Below are 17,748 nucleotides of genomic sequence, written 5' to 3' on the forward strand. Positions count from 1 at the left end.
TTCCCTTGCTTTACTACAGGGTACATCCCTAATTGTACTGTCCATGTTCCCATAATTTCCCTATTAATTGCTGATTTGATCCTTTAATGTTATTATTAAGCTGGAGATGTTAGAAAGCTCTGCAATAAAGGGTAATCGGTACTTCTGACAGCGTTTCCCACTCAGTGCATCAATCTGTGTTAGACTGTGTTTTAACACCTGCTTGTCTCATTACTAGCAACACTGGGGAGGGGGATTAAGACCTGTGGGATTAGCAATGCCAGCTCTGAGCCTTCTCCAGTCCACATCAGCTGGAGCTTTGCAACAGTCTTGGGAAGAGCTTTCACCCACATCAGGGAACTGCTCCTCACTCCGTGAGTCCCTGCAGGAGGGGGACAGTCCCTCAAAAGCAGCAGGCAGCTTCTGCACATCACTTATTTAAAAGAGGACAAAGCCTCTGAAGGCGGATGGTAATTGTGTGCTGAAGCTGCCTTTGCTTGGGACCTTTTCTCTCTGTGATTTCTCCAGGCATCGTTCTGCTGAGGGATGTTCTTACCTGATTAACCCCTTTGTGTTCTTTGCCTTTTTGTTTTCCAGGCCCATGTGTTTGATCTGAGCATTAATAAGTACGAAGCTCTATGCACCCAGATAGTGGTGGCCAAGAAGAAAAATAAAATAACCCATATCCAGTTTAACCCCGTGTACCCTGTTGTCATCATCGGAGATGAGAGAGGCCACATCACCTGCTTGAAGCTCTCTCCCAATCTGCGCAAGATGCCCAAGGTAAGGACCACTGATGCACCAAACTTCATCAGGTTTCTTCATGCCTCTACACTGTCCCCTCTCCTCTGTGCAAGGAGGTTGGTAAAGCTGCTCTCACAAGGTGTTTAAGACCCCAAGCCTTTTGAGCAGGATGTCTGGGATGTCAGATCCCTGCCTCTGTTCCCATCAGACTAAGAAGGCTCAGTTAGCTCCTGGGCAGGAGCAGGGAGCGGTGGGAAGGAGGTTTGCTCTCTGTGGGATTATTGCAGGTGAGAAGGTGCTTTCTTACAGTGCTCCAGGCAAACCCACAAACTCTGCAGAGGTTCATATGTTTCCCAAAGCTCACATCTTTTCTAAAGTTTGGGTTTTATTCACAAAACTCCTTGAAACTGAGTAAAGGTGATTTGAACTCCTTCCCAAGTCCTCCCATAAGAGCCAATGCTGTCTGTCTGCTTGTAATTCTGGATCATCAGAGCCTGCGCCCTGACCATTGTGTCACTGTGTCCTGTAAATGAGCACATACTACCTTAAATCAGCAAGGAGACTTGAGATGCTTTTCTCAAGTGACAGCAATGAGATGCAGATGCCTCTGTGAGTTGGTGAAGCCCCCTTTCCCACCCAGCCATGAGTGCCAGTCTTACAGGATGCTGAACCTCTCCCACATGGTTCCTTTATTAGACTTTATGGGCTTCATCCAGACAGGACCTGTATTGTTGTAAACACTGCATCATTTCTGGGCCCAAGTAATTCTCACAACCAGTTGTCCCTTGTTTAATGGAGCTTTTTCAGTTTCAGGCATTTTAGAATTGAACCCAGAAAGCAATATCTCATGGTGATCATTTTTTATTTATATATCCCCAAAGGTTTTATATACTCTACCAGCCTACTGCATTAAGCAAGGTCTTTGGCAGGAAACTAATCACCCTGGTGTCAGTCCAGAGTGTTCTGACTGATTTTAAAAACATCCCTTCAGATGGACACCACTGGAAGTGCAAATCTTCCTGTGTTGAGAGAGCACAGAAAACAAAGCCATGTGTTAGGGGGTGCAGAAGCTGTGGAGGATAGTGTCTCATAATATTCATGCTTTTAGATTTCCATCAAAACCACAACTGAGGTGTCAGGGCTGCTTTCAGCCTGACTCAGGACAAGTTTCCTAGTTGATTTACAAGTCCTGTCACTGGTCCTGGTTTCACAAGGGTTCACCGGTGGAGACAGGTCGCACACAGAAATGTGTCTGTGTGCTCTCCTACACACACACAGCTGTGGGGTGTGCAGCACCCAGCAATGTTCTGCCATGGCTCAGGATGAATTTGGATGTCTCCCTCCACTCCTGGTGGCCAGCAGCAGCCCTCCACACAGGTGCAAATGCTGCTGTCTCTTAAGATTCTTCCCCTTTGCAAACTTTCTGGAAGGGAAATTGCATGTTCTTGACAAAGCAGTTTAAGCTGAGTTCAGGAGCGGCACAATCACCTGCTGCTGACCCTAAAGCAATAGGTACCATATCCCAGGCAATGTATAAATGGGATGGAAATGGACTCTGCTGCTCTGATGTTATTAAGCTATCTGTCTTCCACTTGCTTGGTTAGGCTTGCAGGGACACTAAACCCTGAATTAAATGTTTCCTCCACATGTGGAGAAAGAGAAGGGATGTTCAGGCGGTGTGTGCAGCTCCTCAGGATACAGCCAGCTCTTCTTCCAGCCAGTTCATCAGTTTTCTGTGCTGTGAGCTGGGCCCATCTTTGTGGCCAACGTGGCATCTGCCACGCCAAATGATGGTGACCAGGGCCCTGCAGCTGCTCAGCAGCTGTCAGAGGGTGCTTTAAAAGAGGGGGGTCAGGCCCTGTCAGAACAGGCAGCACCATCCGCTGCACCCTCCTGTCCACCTCCTCGCTGTGCCAGCGCCAACCTCCATGTCCTTAGCTGCACACCTCCAGCTGTACTTGCACAAGTATCATCTCGCTGTGGGGATCCAGATGCACTTTCAGAGTATTGATCCCAGATCCTTTGAAGATCAAATCAGCGCGCTCTTTAAGCCCTTACCCTGTGCAGTCCGCTTTCCTCTGTAAAATGTCTTAACTTCTCCCTCTTTCCTGCGAGTCCCCAGGGCCGAGTTAACAGGAGCAGAATATCCGTATGTTTTTAAAAGTGCAGAGGGTCCTTGCATCCTGGTTGTCTCCTTGCACATAGAGAAAACAGTGTGTGTCTGGGCCAATACCCGGGTACCCTCATCTGGCCTCTCCAGCACTTGATCCCTGCAGAGCCTTGAGGGGAAACCTGCCTGAAATCCAGGAGGAGAAGCCATGAATGGTGCTTCTGGAAGCTGTGACCTTTGCATCAAACAAAGCATCTGCTAGCTCAGCTGCCCAGTCTTGTTTCCATCAGCTCCTGCAGAGATGGGAGGCCTTGCTGAGGCCTGGCAGAGCTCGGCGTGCCAATGGGACAGGGCAGCCATGGGATCATCCAGGTCCCACAGCCTCTCTGTTTCACACCAGTGTCACAGGGGTTTGCCTATGAAGCTTCTCTGCCAGCTTCCCACACAGCTGGGACAGCTGCTTTTGACAGGTATGACTAGCAGACTAATCACCCTTTCTAGAGAGAGCTCTTAATAGCCACATGTCATTCCCAATCCTCTTTCTTCCCCTAAAAATAGACGTGGTGCTGTCTGCTCCATGTTCTGCAGATTCCTTGGCTGCTGCTGGGCTTCCAGGATAGGGCTCACAGAGGGAGACTGAGCTAATTTCATCCCAGTGGGATTTCAGCAGCTCTGAATTTATTCTGGTTTGCCTGTTAGTTAAAGCTGGTGGGGTGGATTAGTGGGAATCGGGAGGATCAGCACTCCGGGGTTCTCATCAGACCTTGGTTCATTCCTCTGTTCATGTCCTTGAGATGTAAGGGGAGGTTCAAAACCTATGAAAATAATTCTCAGGGCTGATCTGCAGCTTAATTAGTTCATGTTTGTAAAACACTTTGGAATCTTTAAGGACTGTTATTTAACAGTCCAAGTTTCGCTGTCAGCAGCGGTATCACAGCCCTGTTTATGAGCACTTGGCAGAAATAAACCAACAGGGGAACTCTTTGAGAGCACTCAGGTAGCATTTTCAGAAGTGACTTTTCACCAAGACAGAGAGCAGTGGCTTCAAAAAATGCCTGCAACTCCCTGTGAGTTTTGGCCTCCTGGATCATTCAGTGGCACACAGGGACAGGCGCCCGTGATGCTGAGAGGAAGCTGGGGACAGGCACTTGTGCTGGGGGCACATCTGTGCACACGCTGGGTAAGGAGTCTGCTTGTGCCGAGCAGAGCAAGTGTCCTGGCATCCTCACCCTGGTGGTTTGGGGACAGGAGCCTTCCCTAGCCCCACAGGCTGAGTGAGGTCTCTGGGGACGAGGACTTCTCAGTGCCTTGAGGCAGAGAGCTGTATTTCCATGGGGTGTGAGCCCGGCAAAGGCTTTCTGTGCCTGTTGCTCTTGTCCCTAGATAGTGTGAGGCTCTGGGGAGTCCTCTGGGAATGCACTACACAACTGCTAAGCACCAGCTCCAAGAGCCTGGAGTTTGGGGTCAAAGAGGCTTGAACCCAAGCCTTGTGGGACGAGGAGCCACAAAGCAGAGCAGAGCTTGCTGGAGGTGGGTTTGCAATCAAGCTGCCACCAGCACAGTCCCACACTTGGCATGCTGAACACACATCTCCTCAGGCACCCCCCCTGCTTGGGCAGAAGGCTCATGACAACAGATATTCTGCGTCGTGGAGAGTCCTGGTGAAGCTGTTTTGGATCCTTCTGTTGAGAGCTCAGGGGTGGAGCAGGAATTCTTGCAGTATTTTAAGAAGCAGCACTAAGAACAAGTGGCTCTCTGCTGTCATCCAGGCCACTTCTGGACTCCAAGTGCTCCTTAAATATTGCAGCAGTCATTAGGCAAGAATTGTTTAACTAATAAAATATTGTTCCTAATTTGTAACAACCTTGGTGGTTGAGTTCACCCGAGGGAAGCATTGCTGGAAGAAGAATCGGTTTGGGGCAGAGCTGTTTAATTAGTAAGCCTTTCGGGTTTCGTTCCCGAAAAGAAATTAAAGCATTTTGTCATCACAGTCAGAAGAATGTAGTTGCTCGTGGGCCTTGGTTTGTGTTTTTTTTTTTTTTTTTTAAAAAAAAAAAAAAAAAAAAAAAAAACCACTGCTAAAATAGCCAGGCACAACCCATCAAGGCCAAAGGCGAAGAGGAGAGAATCAAAAAAATGTAAAGTGATTTTAGAAATGTTGGGAGAGCACAGCAGAGTGGGAGAAGACAAGAAGGCAGGTCAAGGAAAGGTTCAAATGCAGCATTTGCTGAGGCTGAGGAAAATTTCTTGGACAGTACCCAGGCTTGTGGCTAGGGAGGCAGCCAGCCTCTTGGTCCGATGCTCATCTTGGATATTTATCTTGGATTATCTAGGATGATTATCTAAGTCTCTGTTCCTGCTGCTGGTTTCCACACCTCTGTCTCTGTCCCTCAGGGACGATCATGTTGCTCCCAGACCGCAGATGCTGGCTGATGGGGTCTGGGCAGTGTGGGTGGGTGGGCAGGGAGCAGGGCTGCAGGGGAGCAGGGCAGACTGAGCCTTCCTGCCCACGTGCGTGTGCCATGCGCCTTGTCACACCAGCCAATATCCACGAGGAGAGTGTCTGAAATCTCTTCTTCAGCCCATCCCTACCAACACTGCCTCCACCGCTATCTGCTGGGGTCCCAGTAGCTGTTGGGGGGTGAACTGGTCGGCACAGGGAGAGGAACACAAACTCCCTCCCTTCTGTCCCGGGATGTGCAACCCTGTGGGACTGCCTGTATTTACAGGAGCGAGTAATAGATTAGGTGCACCCTCCAAGGTCACATCAGTCCTGGACTGGCTTAGCACTAGGTTTAGCACTAGGGAAAGTACACTTTGTCCCCAGAGTTTTTCCTTCAGCAGCTCTGAAGCGCTGTCATTCTGTCTGAAAGAAGAGTGCTCACCTCCCCTTTCCAAATGGTTCAAGAGTCTTGTTCTTCTAGTGGTGTTATTCCCCGTCCTGCCGTTCTCATGCAAATGCTCCTCTGTCACTGGCATTCATGCAGCCGCCTCTGTGCAGCCTGAGTGACAGCAGGAGTTCCTCGTGTCTCTTCAGGGCTGGCTAATTGTGCAGTAGCCCAAGAGCACAGAGCTCAAGCAGTGCTGGAGGAATCCAGCACCGAGCACTGCTGTGCAGTTTGGCCCCCTGATATGGGGGCACACACAAATAAGCTTGCATCTCATAAAAAACTGACCTGCAGCTTGATGGCTTTGCTTCCTCTGAGGTCTGTAAATGCTTTTTGATTTCCTTTCAGTTCTTCCTCTGTTATTTAGGCTAGTTGCTGATAGCTGCTCTCTGTACTGCTAGGGGAAGAGCTGAGCACTGCAAGGTGGATCCAGGGACTTGCAAAACCCTACTTCTGCCCTTTCACAGCTTTCCGTGTCACCTGCATGGGTCATTTAAGGACAGATGGTTTTGGCAACAAGGCACAGCATCTCACCGATTGAGTAGGTACCAGTCTGCTTTGAGTCTGCAGCTTGCTCCTGTAAAACCCTCATCTTCTGGGGGCTCAGTCTCCCAGGGTGCTACAGGGATGCCCCAGGCCTCTGGCACCCTGCAGGCTGTGAGGGACTGGGGTGCTGTGGCCACGAGCTACACTGTCCCTGGGGGGGGGTCAGGGCTCTCCATAAGAAAGCTGTGGCAGTCCCCCTGGGTAATGCATGCTGGCCCCAGCACACTCTGAGGTCAGCAAGAGTCTTGCACACTGCTTGTGTGCAACTTCTCACAGCGTGAGCAACGCCGTTTGTGTCCTGTGGCCATTTTGCTACACAAACCTGTGACTCACAACTCGAAGCCCACAGGATCAAAAGCCTTTGGATATATATCTGTCTGGAGACCCTGCACATATCCACTTCGCACAGGAGAGTGGCTGTGTGGCACAAATCCAGCTGTCTGGGAGTGTTACATCACAGGTAAAAAGAGTTCTGGATCTTGGACAGACACATCACAACCTCAGACACCAGCACTGCCTGGAGAGCTAGCCCAAACAAGCCAGCAGAGTGGACCTAAGGGGCTTGAATCTTCTGTTGTTAAACCATTTTTCTTTATTTTCAGTGAAATAACTCTTGGCTCACATCAAAGTATGTGAAAGGAGGCAAGAGCTCTGTGTAGCAGCAGGATTGCTGAACCCCAAGGTCAAAGAGATGGGGGTCTTCTTCTTTTTGCTGCTCATGGCCATGCATCTCCAACCTTAATTTTGTTGTGTAATGTCACTTTCTGTGACCTCCCTCTTTGGCAGCTGGGGGAGAGAGGAGAGACATCAGCGTATTTACAGGTTATTTTAAGCTGAAGTCAATTCTCAGTGCTCAGGATGAAGCGTGTTTAGTATGTGAAATGGAAACACTGGCAATTGGAGCAAGAAAATGTCCCGTTTTAAGAAAATTCAATAGTACTTCTGAATTATTTCTAAAGTGCAAGTCTCATCCTGTGAGATGCTGAAGTGCTGCCTGGGGGATACTGCACATTGGCTGGGACTGGCTTTGACTTACTAGTTCCTCCTTTGAAGATCTGTATAACAAAAAGGTTGCCCGTGTTTGAAAGTGGTGTAAGGCTGCTTCTTATTGCAATGCCAGGTGTTTGGAGAGAGGCTGGGGAAAGAGCTTGGGGGATTTTTTTTTTGTGATCAATAACAATCAAGTCACTGAACTAAACGTTCCTCTCCTGAAATAAATCTGGTATCTTTCCTCTGCGTTTGCTATTTTCTGGATATAACTGAAATCTGAATTTGGCCAAGTAAAATGGTTTCGGTGGTGCCTTATTTTACTCCTTCCCTTGCATTTTTCTGTGGTGGCAGAGTTATGCTGCTAGAAGAACGGCTTTGTGTGAAGGCTTTCCATCCTCTCCCTCCTGGACAGATTATGTCTGTACTTCGGTGCCCACCACCCCCTTGCAGTCTGGGCTTTGCTCCTCCACAGCCCAAGGAGCACATCGCTCCCTGCCCTGGGAAATGCCTGAGACAAGAGAACGAGGAGCCCTGATTGACATCTTCAAAGGGATTTTTGGGGAGATCTGTGATTGCCTGAATGTGCCTGCTCAGCTTCCACAGCTCCTCAGAGCCTCTGCTTTCTCCCACACCTTGCAGAAAGCTGTTTGGCACCGAGGAGTGGGCACAGCACAGTGCTATGGCAGCCCCTCAGGCTGCTTGGCTCGCCTTTCCTCCACGTTTCTTTCTTTAGCTCTCCTCTGCGGATTCCTTTCTGTGCACATGATTTAAATCCTCTCCAGAAAATCGGGGGATCCTTAGAAATCACCACTTCTTTATGTGAATGACAGCCCCTGAACAAAGGCCGGGCGAGCTCACGCCAGCTGGAGCCCTGTGGGAACGCGCTGCTCTCAAAGCGTGCCCTTGGCAGTGCCAGCGAGGGAGGTTTTTGGGGATGCTCTGATTCTCCCAGTCATAGCTGGGTCTGAGAGCAGGCCAGCCAGCCTGCAGCCTCTCCTGCTGAGGCTTTTGGTGCTCGGTCCCCTGCAGTGACTGATTACAGCTGCCTGCTGACAGGAGCAGCGGGGACGCTTGTCCTGCAGGTCGTCTGAGGGTGACTTGCTCTTTCTCCAGAGCAATTTCTGAGCGCTGGCTGTGCCGCAGGGATGTGGAGGAGGAAAGCTTGTGAGCTCAGCCCCTGAGCTGCAGGGTGCATTTGAAGGGCAAAGCTATGGCTTTTCATGAGGATGTGGTGCAAAGGCCTGGGAGACCTGGTCCTGGACTTGGCCTTTCTGTCTCCTAGGATGAGATGTGTCTCCTCTCCATTTTGAAGAGGGATGGGGACACTCATCTCCCCAGGAGCCAGCCTGTCTGAGCAGGAGGTATCCACAATCACCATGGATCTGCCTCCCTGCAGCCTCTCTTCTCCGTGCATCCCTCCTGCTGAGTGCATCTGGGACATGTCTGACACACTCATACCTCGGAAGAGGAGCTGGTGTTGGGGTGTGCTGATGGAGAACCCCTGTTCCAGCAGGGCCTAGCAGCTGGGGATGTGTCGTGCCTCCCTGTGATGTCCATCACAGGACAGTTAGGTGAAGGGACAGGCAGGGAGGAGCTGGCATCCCGTGGGTGTTCCAGCCAGCAAAGCATAAATAATCCTGAGATGCAGGTGAGCAGCTCCCTGTTGGCTCTGTATCTCCACAGGGGTTGATTTGGCCTGTTTGTATTGGTCATGCAGCTTAGGTGGAAAAATGTAACTCATTCTTTCTAGCTTATGGCTGTGTGGTGTCCTGAGCACCTGAGGATGCACTCAGCAGGGACAGCAAATGGGACACTGGCCTTTATTTGCAAGGCCTGGCCCAGTCCTGTTTTTTCTTTGCTCCACAGCAATGCCCAAGGCAAGTGCAAAGCTCAGAGAGAGAGAGGGCTTTTACTCTTCTCCAAGCTCTTCAGCTTTTCATTGCTTGTGATATTGCATACCTTGTCCCTGGGCATCGTCTGGGCCCCCTGGGACAGCGTCCTTCCCTGCAGAGCCAGCCCCGTGGCATCTGCTGCAGTGACAAAGGCAGGAAATTTGACTCGACCTGGAGTGGGAAGGGATGTGGCTACAAGGACCAGCCTGGCGAATCCCTGTAACTCCTCTCAAGCTGCTGCCAGAGCCCACCACGCTCTTCCTCAAGCAGCCTGCCTGGGTTGAAAAGAGCTGAAGCTGCCAGCAGAGACACAGAGGGCAGCTCTCTCCTGGGTGAGTGTGACTGTACGGCTGTAAAACACCCCAAATGCATGGCTCTAAGATGCCCCTTGCTTGTGGATTTTATTTGCATGTTTCCTGAAGATTTACAGACCTCTGTGCCATGCTGAACCTCTGGGACCCCGATAACAACCATAGCACTGAGTTTATCAGCCAGCTCTCCTCCCAGCCCCTGCCAAGCCTCTCCCCAGCACGTGCTCATGCCATCTACCAGCTCCCTGTGAAAGAAAAGAAAAGGAGACACCTGCGCCGCCAGGCAGGCCAAATAATGGCCCTTGCTCAAATTAATTTGATGGGCTCAATGGGGAATTGTTTAAATGAGAGAAGAGAAGAAATCGCAGATGAATAAAATGTCTCACTGCTCACGGTGATGGAACTGACGCAAAAGGATTATTTTTATCTCGTGGAGAAAAGGAAGAGAAGAGCTTTGCAAAGCCAAGAAGAGGGGCTGCCTTGCAGCCCTGCTGGCTGTGGGAGCTGCAGTCACAGCAGCTCCAAGGCTCTCCCCGAGGGGAGATGTTACCCTCACATTCATCCACTGTTCGTGGGATGCCATGTGCCAACTGTGCGGGGCTGTCTTAGGGCAAACTTCCCCTGTTGTCTCCTACTCCCACCTCCTGCTTCTGATCCCACTGCTGCTGATGTAGGGAGAGCCTGAGCTCCTCACCCCCACGGGGTCCTGGTCAGCACAGAGACCTGTCCTACCTGGGCAGTGTGCTGGTCCTCATCTCCATCCCCTTGGGCTGAAGTCCCCAAGGATTTTTGTTTTAGCCCCCCGGACTATGTTCCAAGAGCTGTGTCCTTGCTGCGTGGTATCCCATGGGTCCTGTTCTCACGCTGCCCTTCCCAGCACACAAGGATCATCTCACGTTCCTGGCCACGATGCTCCCATTGCTCTGTGGTGGGACAGCTCCGAGTGTTTCACAGCAGCACAGGAGTGCTGGATCCCATCTGGGTGGTTGTCTCTCTCCCCCCAGCCCTATCAGTAGGACACTCCTTCCCCACCATCCTGTATTTGTGCAGGGACTTGTTCCTGCTCATGTGTAGTATCTTGCATTTGTCCCTGTTAAATCACCTGCAGGTTTTCCAGGCCACATCTCCAGTCTATCAAGGTCATTTCAAGTTCCAGCCCTGCCTTCCTGGACACCTGCAGCCTTCCCGTCTGTCCCAGTGCCTGAGCTCTCGCAGAAATGCTGACCAGATCCCCTGCAGACCAAGGAGCACACGACACATCCCTCTGTGCTGGCAGCTCTGGGTACAGCTATTCAGCTGGGTCTTGCCAGCCTTCACCCATTTTATCTCGGTCTTTTGTCTCACTTGCAGATCAGAATGTCAAAGTAGGCAGTAGCAAAGCCTTCCTGAAGTCGAGATAAATGGCGTCTGTGTCCTTCCTGTCCACAAGGCCTATTATGTTGTTGCAAAAAGAAATCAGATTGGTTCAGTATGACTTATTTGGTACAAATCCGTGTTAGCTGTGATGCAGCTCCTTGCAGGCACTTACAACAGGTTGTTGGCTTGTTCCACTTGTCTTCTGAGAAGTGAGGTTAAGCTGGCGGGTTTGTGGTTCTCCTTTTTTTAGGACAATTACAGCATTTGCCTTTTTCAGCTTTTCAATCCCTGTCATCCCCTGGTATTCCCCAAGACAAATGCTTCAGATTAAACCCTTAAAGGAGAGCCGCCTTCCCAAGGGGCTGGGGCTTTTGTAGCCACGATGGTCTAACACCATAAGCAAGCGAAAGCCTGTGGGCAGAGATAACACCCTTTATTAGACACACAGATATACCTGGGAAGAAAAGACAAGTGCACATGCCCTAAAGCTTGTCTTTTATTTTCCAGCTAGATATTAGTTGAGTTAATAAAAGGCATTTCCTCAGCCTGCCAGCCTGGGCTGAGCACACTAACTCGTGCCTTGTTCAGCTGGAGCTGAAGCCTGTACCTGTTGCTGGTATTGCTGCAATATCCTGAGGACTGGGGGCTGCAGGAAAGGGGAAGCGTGTCTGCCCAGGAGCATGGGTATGATGAGCACTGCTTGGTCTCTGCTTCTTATATTGCCTTGGTGTCAAAAGTCAGGCACCGAAACCAGAATGACCCGAAATACAGCCATGAGACTGGAGGATGCTCACCCCCCTCCAGGATTAGGTCCCCAGCTTTGATCTGTGCTGAAGGAACCTGCTAAGCCAGGGAAAGGACCTCAAAGGCTCGCACTTTATCTGGCTTGGGCAAACCACAGGGCAGCTAGTGGGAGTGCAGGAAATTACTAATTTAGTGCCTTTCAAGTCATCATCAAAAAAAAAAAAAAAAAAAAAAAAAAAAGCACTGGGGTTTGCTTCACAGTTAGAGTTCATAATCGAGCAGAGCCAGGGAGCAAAAGGCTTTTGGACTGGGTTTCAATTACAACTGCTTGTTCGAGGGGAAAAGCTGTGCTCTATAGAGAAGTTCCTTAGGGTGGGGATCCTGGGGTGGCTGTCAGGGACACAGCCTTGTAGAGGGGTCTGTCAGGTAGGGGAAACTCCATCCCACTGCCCCTTGCCTATGTAGGGAAATTTGGTTGTTCACGGTGTTTGCACCCTGCTCATAGCCATGGATGTGCTGCCAGGTGTGGTTTTTCAGAGGCTGGTGTCAGAGAGAATCTTCTGCAGCCAGCCAGATCTTCATTTTAAGGCAAGGTTAGTCTGAGCTGTAACTCCCTAGGAGTTGGCTGAGTCCTGAAGCTCAAATCTGCATCTTGGAGACCTTGAGGACAGGCTCACACAAGCCAGCAAGGGCTTTCCTGTGGCCGGAGGGGAGCTGCAAGCATTATGGAGACGGGAGAGGGAGGCAGGAGCATTTGGCAAGGCAGAGGATGCTGTGAGCATGCGGCAGCACGCCGGCTCCCAGGGCAGAGCTGAGGGCTGAGATGGTGCAGGTTGGGCTGGATTTCTTAGAAAAGCAACAAGAAACTGTGATGCCATCATCGCCTGCCTGCAAAGGAGGGAAGGGAGAGGGGTTGTCGGAGAGAGCTCCAGCTTTGGTTCATGTGTCTCTGAAATAGTTGCAACATTTAAGGTCATGGGCAGAGCAGAGGTTTCCCAAGAGAGAAGCTGTTGTTTTCTCCTCTCCATCCCTGCCCTTTACCCAGGTTGGATTCACTGGCAGGGGTTCAATGGAGAAGGTCCAGCCCTGTGTCCCCACGGGCTTTGCAGTGACAGCTTTTGCTTTCTGCAGGCTGCAGTGAAGCCACCCACTCTAGCTTGTCCCTGCTCCTCCCTGCGAGTAAATAAAAGATCTGCTAGACCCCAGAGTAAGTAAAATCCTCAGGCAGCCTGGGCTGAAAGGCACTACAGAAGTGCCAGACAGATGAGGTGTGGCTGAGGGAATTAGAGAAAAGCTAAATGTTGCATCTGAGCAGTGTCTGCTTCTTGAGAAAGAGTTGCTTGTCTAACAACACGAGGCCTCGTAAACATCACCACATTCCCCGTGTACCAGCTGCTCACTTGGTGGGCTCCCAGCCTTGCTTGGCAAATACCATTTAAGTGGGTGACAAAACTGCTGCAAGACGTTATTTATAGCCTAAAAAGAACGGCCTGTCAGGTGCAGGCCTGAGATGGACTATCTTTTAGCGATAAACAGCGTGGTATTTTTGTTGATAGCTCCTGTTGATAGCATTGTCAGTGTCAGACGTGAGTCTTGCTGATGAGTAAATAGTGCTGGTGCCAGATGAACAGGTACCAGGGTGTTATTTTAACAACACCTGTCAGAGCACAGCCTCTGATGAGGCACAGCACCAGAGCACAGCAGCAGGGTGGTGTGGCTGGGATGTAAATCCCATGCAAATCGCCCTCACGGCTCCAGGGTTGTGTCCTGGAACTGGAGAGGCTGAAAGAGGCTTAAAAGTCACAGAGGTAAGCATGAACTCCCAGTGTGACACTGAAACACAGAGCCAAACACAATCTCGTTGGGGTAATTCAGAGCAGGGCCCCATGTTTGGGAGCAGCAGCAGTAAACCCATGGCTGGATGCAGTGCACACTGAGGGATTGACACTTCAGTGCAGGTGATGAAAGATGCAAACTAAGTCTGGAAGGACCAACAAGGTTGATCTAAGGTCTGGAAAACATAATTTCAAGGATCTCCCCAGGGCTTCACAAATAAGTTAAGCAATAACTTGATCTCAGCTTAAAAGCACCTGCAAGTGGAAGGGGTTCCCAGCAGTGGAAGGCTCTTCACATTAGCAGAAAGCAGTGTAATGGGATTTCGCAGCTGACTGCAGCTAAACAGATTCAAACAATGACCAGGGCGTACACACTTAGAGTGGGCACTGGCTTATCTGCATCCCTCAAACTCCTTCAAGTCAAAACCCCTTGTCTTGTGCTAGAAGATGTATTTTAGCTCCAAGAGGAGTCATTGGTGTGATAAACTTACTGACTGAGGCTGTGTGGATCGTTCCTTAAAACCTGTTAAATCTATTTCTGCCTTTGGTCCTATTGAAATGATGTGAGACTGATGGGCAGCATTGCAGGGAGAGATTCACAGCTTTTATAAAGGGGAATTCACAGCTTGGAGCAGCCCAGGTAGCTCTATATGAAGAGATTTATGGACTCCTGAACTCTTCAGTTCTCTTGATGGTGGCTTATTTACTAGCTCGTGTCAAAAAATCAAACTGTAAGCACTCGGAGATAACAAGGTGTTACCCTAACAGCAAGCATGGGTCTGTCAAGGGCGAGACACATTAAATCAATGTTATCCCTTGTCTGCCATGGAAATAAGCCTGGTGGGGAGAGATATATTTGCCCCACATGTCTGGGGATCACATAAGCTCCCGTCTTAATTTATTTCAGGCTGGAGGTTTCCCACTTGTCAGTAAGCACAGGGAAACTGTCCTCACCTTCTCATCCCTGGGGTGTCATCCTCAAAGACTCTTAACCCAGCTTTCTCCCGTGTCCTTTTGCCATCTGCCTCAGGCTCCAGCTTCCCGTGGGTTTTCTCCACTGCTTCCCAATCATCTTTGGAAGATCTCTTTCCTCGCTTTTCCCCTCTAACACAGACAACTGGTCTGTACAGCTGCCTACAGCCTTTGCACACCCTGGGAGGAGAGAGCTGGGGATCTTGTCCCCTCGTACAGTGTGCCAGGGGCTGGGAATTGCCTCACTGAGGACTGGATCACACCAGTCCTGGCACTATGTACAATATATGGATAAGAGAACATTTGCTTAGAAAGGCTGTCAGCAGTAAGGTGTATATATATCTATTCAATATATCGATTCAATATATACTTGGCAATGAAGAGCATCCTGGGTTCACAGAGCCACAGATGCATTCAGGCTGGAAGGGATGCTGGAGGGCTCTAGTCCAAGCCCAGCTCAGCTCTAAGATCAGACAAGGTTGCTCAGGGCTTATTCTAGTCCTGAAAACCTCCAAGGCTGGGTGCTCCACAACCTGTTCAACTGTTTGACTGTGGAGGAAAACATCCTTATGTTAAGCTGGAGCCTTCCCTCTTCCAGCTGATAGCTGTTATGTCTCATTCTCCTGCTGTGCACTGCTGTAAAGACTTTGGCTCTGTCTTCTTGATATCCTTCTCCTGGGTTCTAGTGGGCTCTTGTTTACCCCAAAGCCATCTCTTCTCCAGGCTGAGCAAGCCCAGCTCCCTCAGTGCCTTCTCAGGTGCTCCAGCCCCTAGCCATCTTGGTAGTCTCTGCTGGGATCTGGTTTATTGACATCTCATTTCAGGGTGAGCTACCTTCTGCCTCTCTTCCCTTAGGTGAAACTGGGACTCTCCCATCCATTAGCAGAAAAGGAAGGTTTTTACAATCTGTTTCTCATCATCAGGGCCAGAGAGCAGAAGACAGCACAGCCATCATCTCCTTGTCTTACTTCTTTCCTCCTCGGGAAGCTCCTTTCCTTTTTTTCCAGTGACTGAGTTATGTGGCAACACATAGCACCGGGGACAGGAGGTGAGAAAGGTTCAGCCTCTTCGCTTCCTCCCACCTCCTGAAGCTTCTGTCATTAGCACTCACCTGGTGTTTCTTAATTAGCACATTCTGCCTGCCTGTGCTGCAGCCTTCTGGAGAAAATCCACCAAAGCTTTATCCATTGTATGACACGATGTACTGAACCTTTAGACTTCTTACCAGGCTGACAGCTTCTCTTACGCCATAGCATTACACAGGGGTTGAGTGTGATTAGCACCCTCAGACCCTGCAGCCTTCGTGGGCTTGACGTGTCTCTCCTGAGGGAGCCTTCCTATGTGCTTGTGTACTTGCCTTTCTTCAGATGGTGAGTGCATGGCTGAGCTAAGCCAGCTGGTTTTATTCATCCCAGGAGCAAAAGGCTGAAAAATCACCCCAAAAAAAGCAGTTGCCAGGGGTTCACCCTCAGCCTGGGATGATATCTCAGGGCAGCCTGCAGGTTTGGGGGTGGATGTTGTCCTCACTGGCATCTCAACCTCTCCATTCATACCCTGGACGGTCTAGCAGAGAGTCCATGTACAGTCTTGGGAGGGACTGGAAGCACAGAGGGTTTAAAGGTTTTAGAAGACTTGGATTTAAAGGTTTTGGAAGATCAGATTCCTGCATGACTTCAAAACACTGGACTGAAATCAAGACCTGGGCTGTCCTGCACAGTTTCACACGTTGGCTGTGCTCACATCACACACCTCCAGGCCAGGACCTGCTGTTGCAACTCATCAGGGACTCCAACAGGGTGTGATTTCAGCGGGGAGAGCGGTGAGAGTTTGGCTCTTGCTGTGTTCACCACAATAGCATCCAAGCCCCAGGTGATCACACAGGAAGCATTGCATTTGTCTATAGCTAAATCAGGGGAGGCTGGAATAAATCAGCTCTGTTATGGGTTCTCTGCTGCTCTCGCTGGGTTTCTGGCTGGCTGGCTCATTTACAGACGGTTGCTGGGGAAGTTAAATTACAAGCAATAACCATTCACAATGAACCAGGCTTCTTAAGGGTTTTACAGGCTAGGGAAGGGCTGGCAGTATTTCCCCAGTTACCTTCTTCTCACTTTCAGAGCAATTGCAGCACTCACTTTGGGATTTTATGCATCTTTATGGCAAATGGGGTGTTAATGAAGGTATAATTACTGGAATTAAATTTGGATTTAATTTTCTGAGCACAAATGGCCACTTTCTGTCTTTCTTTTGTTCCGCGCTTGGTTACCAGCTGTGAAAACATCTCCTTTCAGGATTGTTCTTGGTGCAGAGGCATTTGCGCAGTGCCGGGCATGCAGTGAAGCAATGGGCTCGACCCCTGCTGGGCTGTGTTTCACCCAGCTCTCAAATGATGCCGAGCACTTCCCGGCATCAAGAGGGATGAGCACAATCAGCAAAGTGCCTGGAGAAGGCACCGTGTTCCCTTGGCATTTGTGGTGTCTCCATCTCACAGCGTTTACACACAGGATCCCCATGGTTAACTGTTCTGCTGGAGAGGCAGTGGGATACAGGGGGCTGCTACGACTTTATTTCTACCAGGCAATTGTTTCCACTATTCCTCTGGGTCAGTTATGCGTGTCCTGATGGAGAAGAACAATTCTGGTGATCATCTGGAGGCGTTTTGAAACATCACCAGGTTCTTGTTCAATTTTTACTGCTTCTTCCCAGACCTGCAGCATGGCTGGGTTTCGGGGAGCTCCTCATGCCAGGACAATACGCGGAGGATCCATGCTTGGACTTAGCTCGGAACAGAAACAAGAGGGCCTGGGGAGAAGTGAGCCCTCCTGAGATAAGCTGACCATGAGACTGAGCAATGGGGGAATTACCTTGGGAGGTGCTCACCTGAAGGTCCCTAATGACTTCTGCATCATTTTTATCACAGCCTGCCTTCGTTTTACAATACTGTGTTGTGAAGAAGCTCCGTTGGTTTCAGCAGCTCGCTGAGCAGATGGATTGAAGTGGTCTATAGCAGTGAAGTAATTGTGTTTTGGTACAACAGAGGCACACCAGGGAGCACGTAAGATCAACTCAGGTGCAGCATCCTGGTCAGCAACCCAAATCAAAGAGCAGTTCAGGGAAATCACCCGTGGGCACACTGACTGTGCTGTTGGCAGCATGGGCAGTTGCTGTGAATACCCCCCTAGTTTTAGGAGGTGGCGTTGAATTGGCTTCTCCCAGGGCCAGTTCCTGCCTCGGGTATGCATTAGCATCAGCAAGATTGATTACTGCTTGCATCTTCCTTCTACTTCAGTTATAATTGAGGCAGCAATATATGCACGGAGCAATTAGATTTTAATAATGCTTTTCTAAGCAGGATGTCAAGGAGCTTAGTAGAGGGACTTGGAC

At 50.0% G+C, this 17,748-nt stretch overlaps 2 protein-coding genes across 3 annotated transcripts in view; one reads left to right on the forward strand and one right to left on the reverse strand.

Annotated features, from left to right (window-relative positions):
• FAM219A (family with sequence similarity 219 member A) overlaps positions 1 to 17,748 on the reverse strand; it is a 267,457-nt gene that overhangs the window by 212,428 nt on the left and 37,281 nt on the right. The gene's annotated exons all lie outside the window — the stretch shown is intronic.
• DNAI1 (dynein axonemal intermediate chain 1) overlaps positions 1 to 17,748 on the forward strand; it is a gene marked incomplete at its 5' end in the record, with an annotated part of 130,170 nt that overhangs the window by 103,653 nt on the left and 8,769 nt on the right. The window contains one exon of the mRNA XM_082782808.1: positions 577 to 762. Within this exon, the coding sequence (XP_082638934.1) occupies positions 577 to 762 (186 nt within the window). The remainder of the gene's footprint in view (positions 1 to 576; positions 763 to 17,748) is intronic.

The sequence above is a fragment of the Aythya marila genome, assembly GCF_965140915.1.
Source record: "Aythya marila genome assembly, chromosome: Z".
Lineage (NCBI taxonomy): Eukaryota > Metazoa > Chordata > Aves > Anseriformes > Anatidae > Aythya > Aythya marila.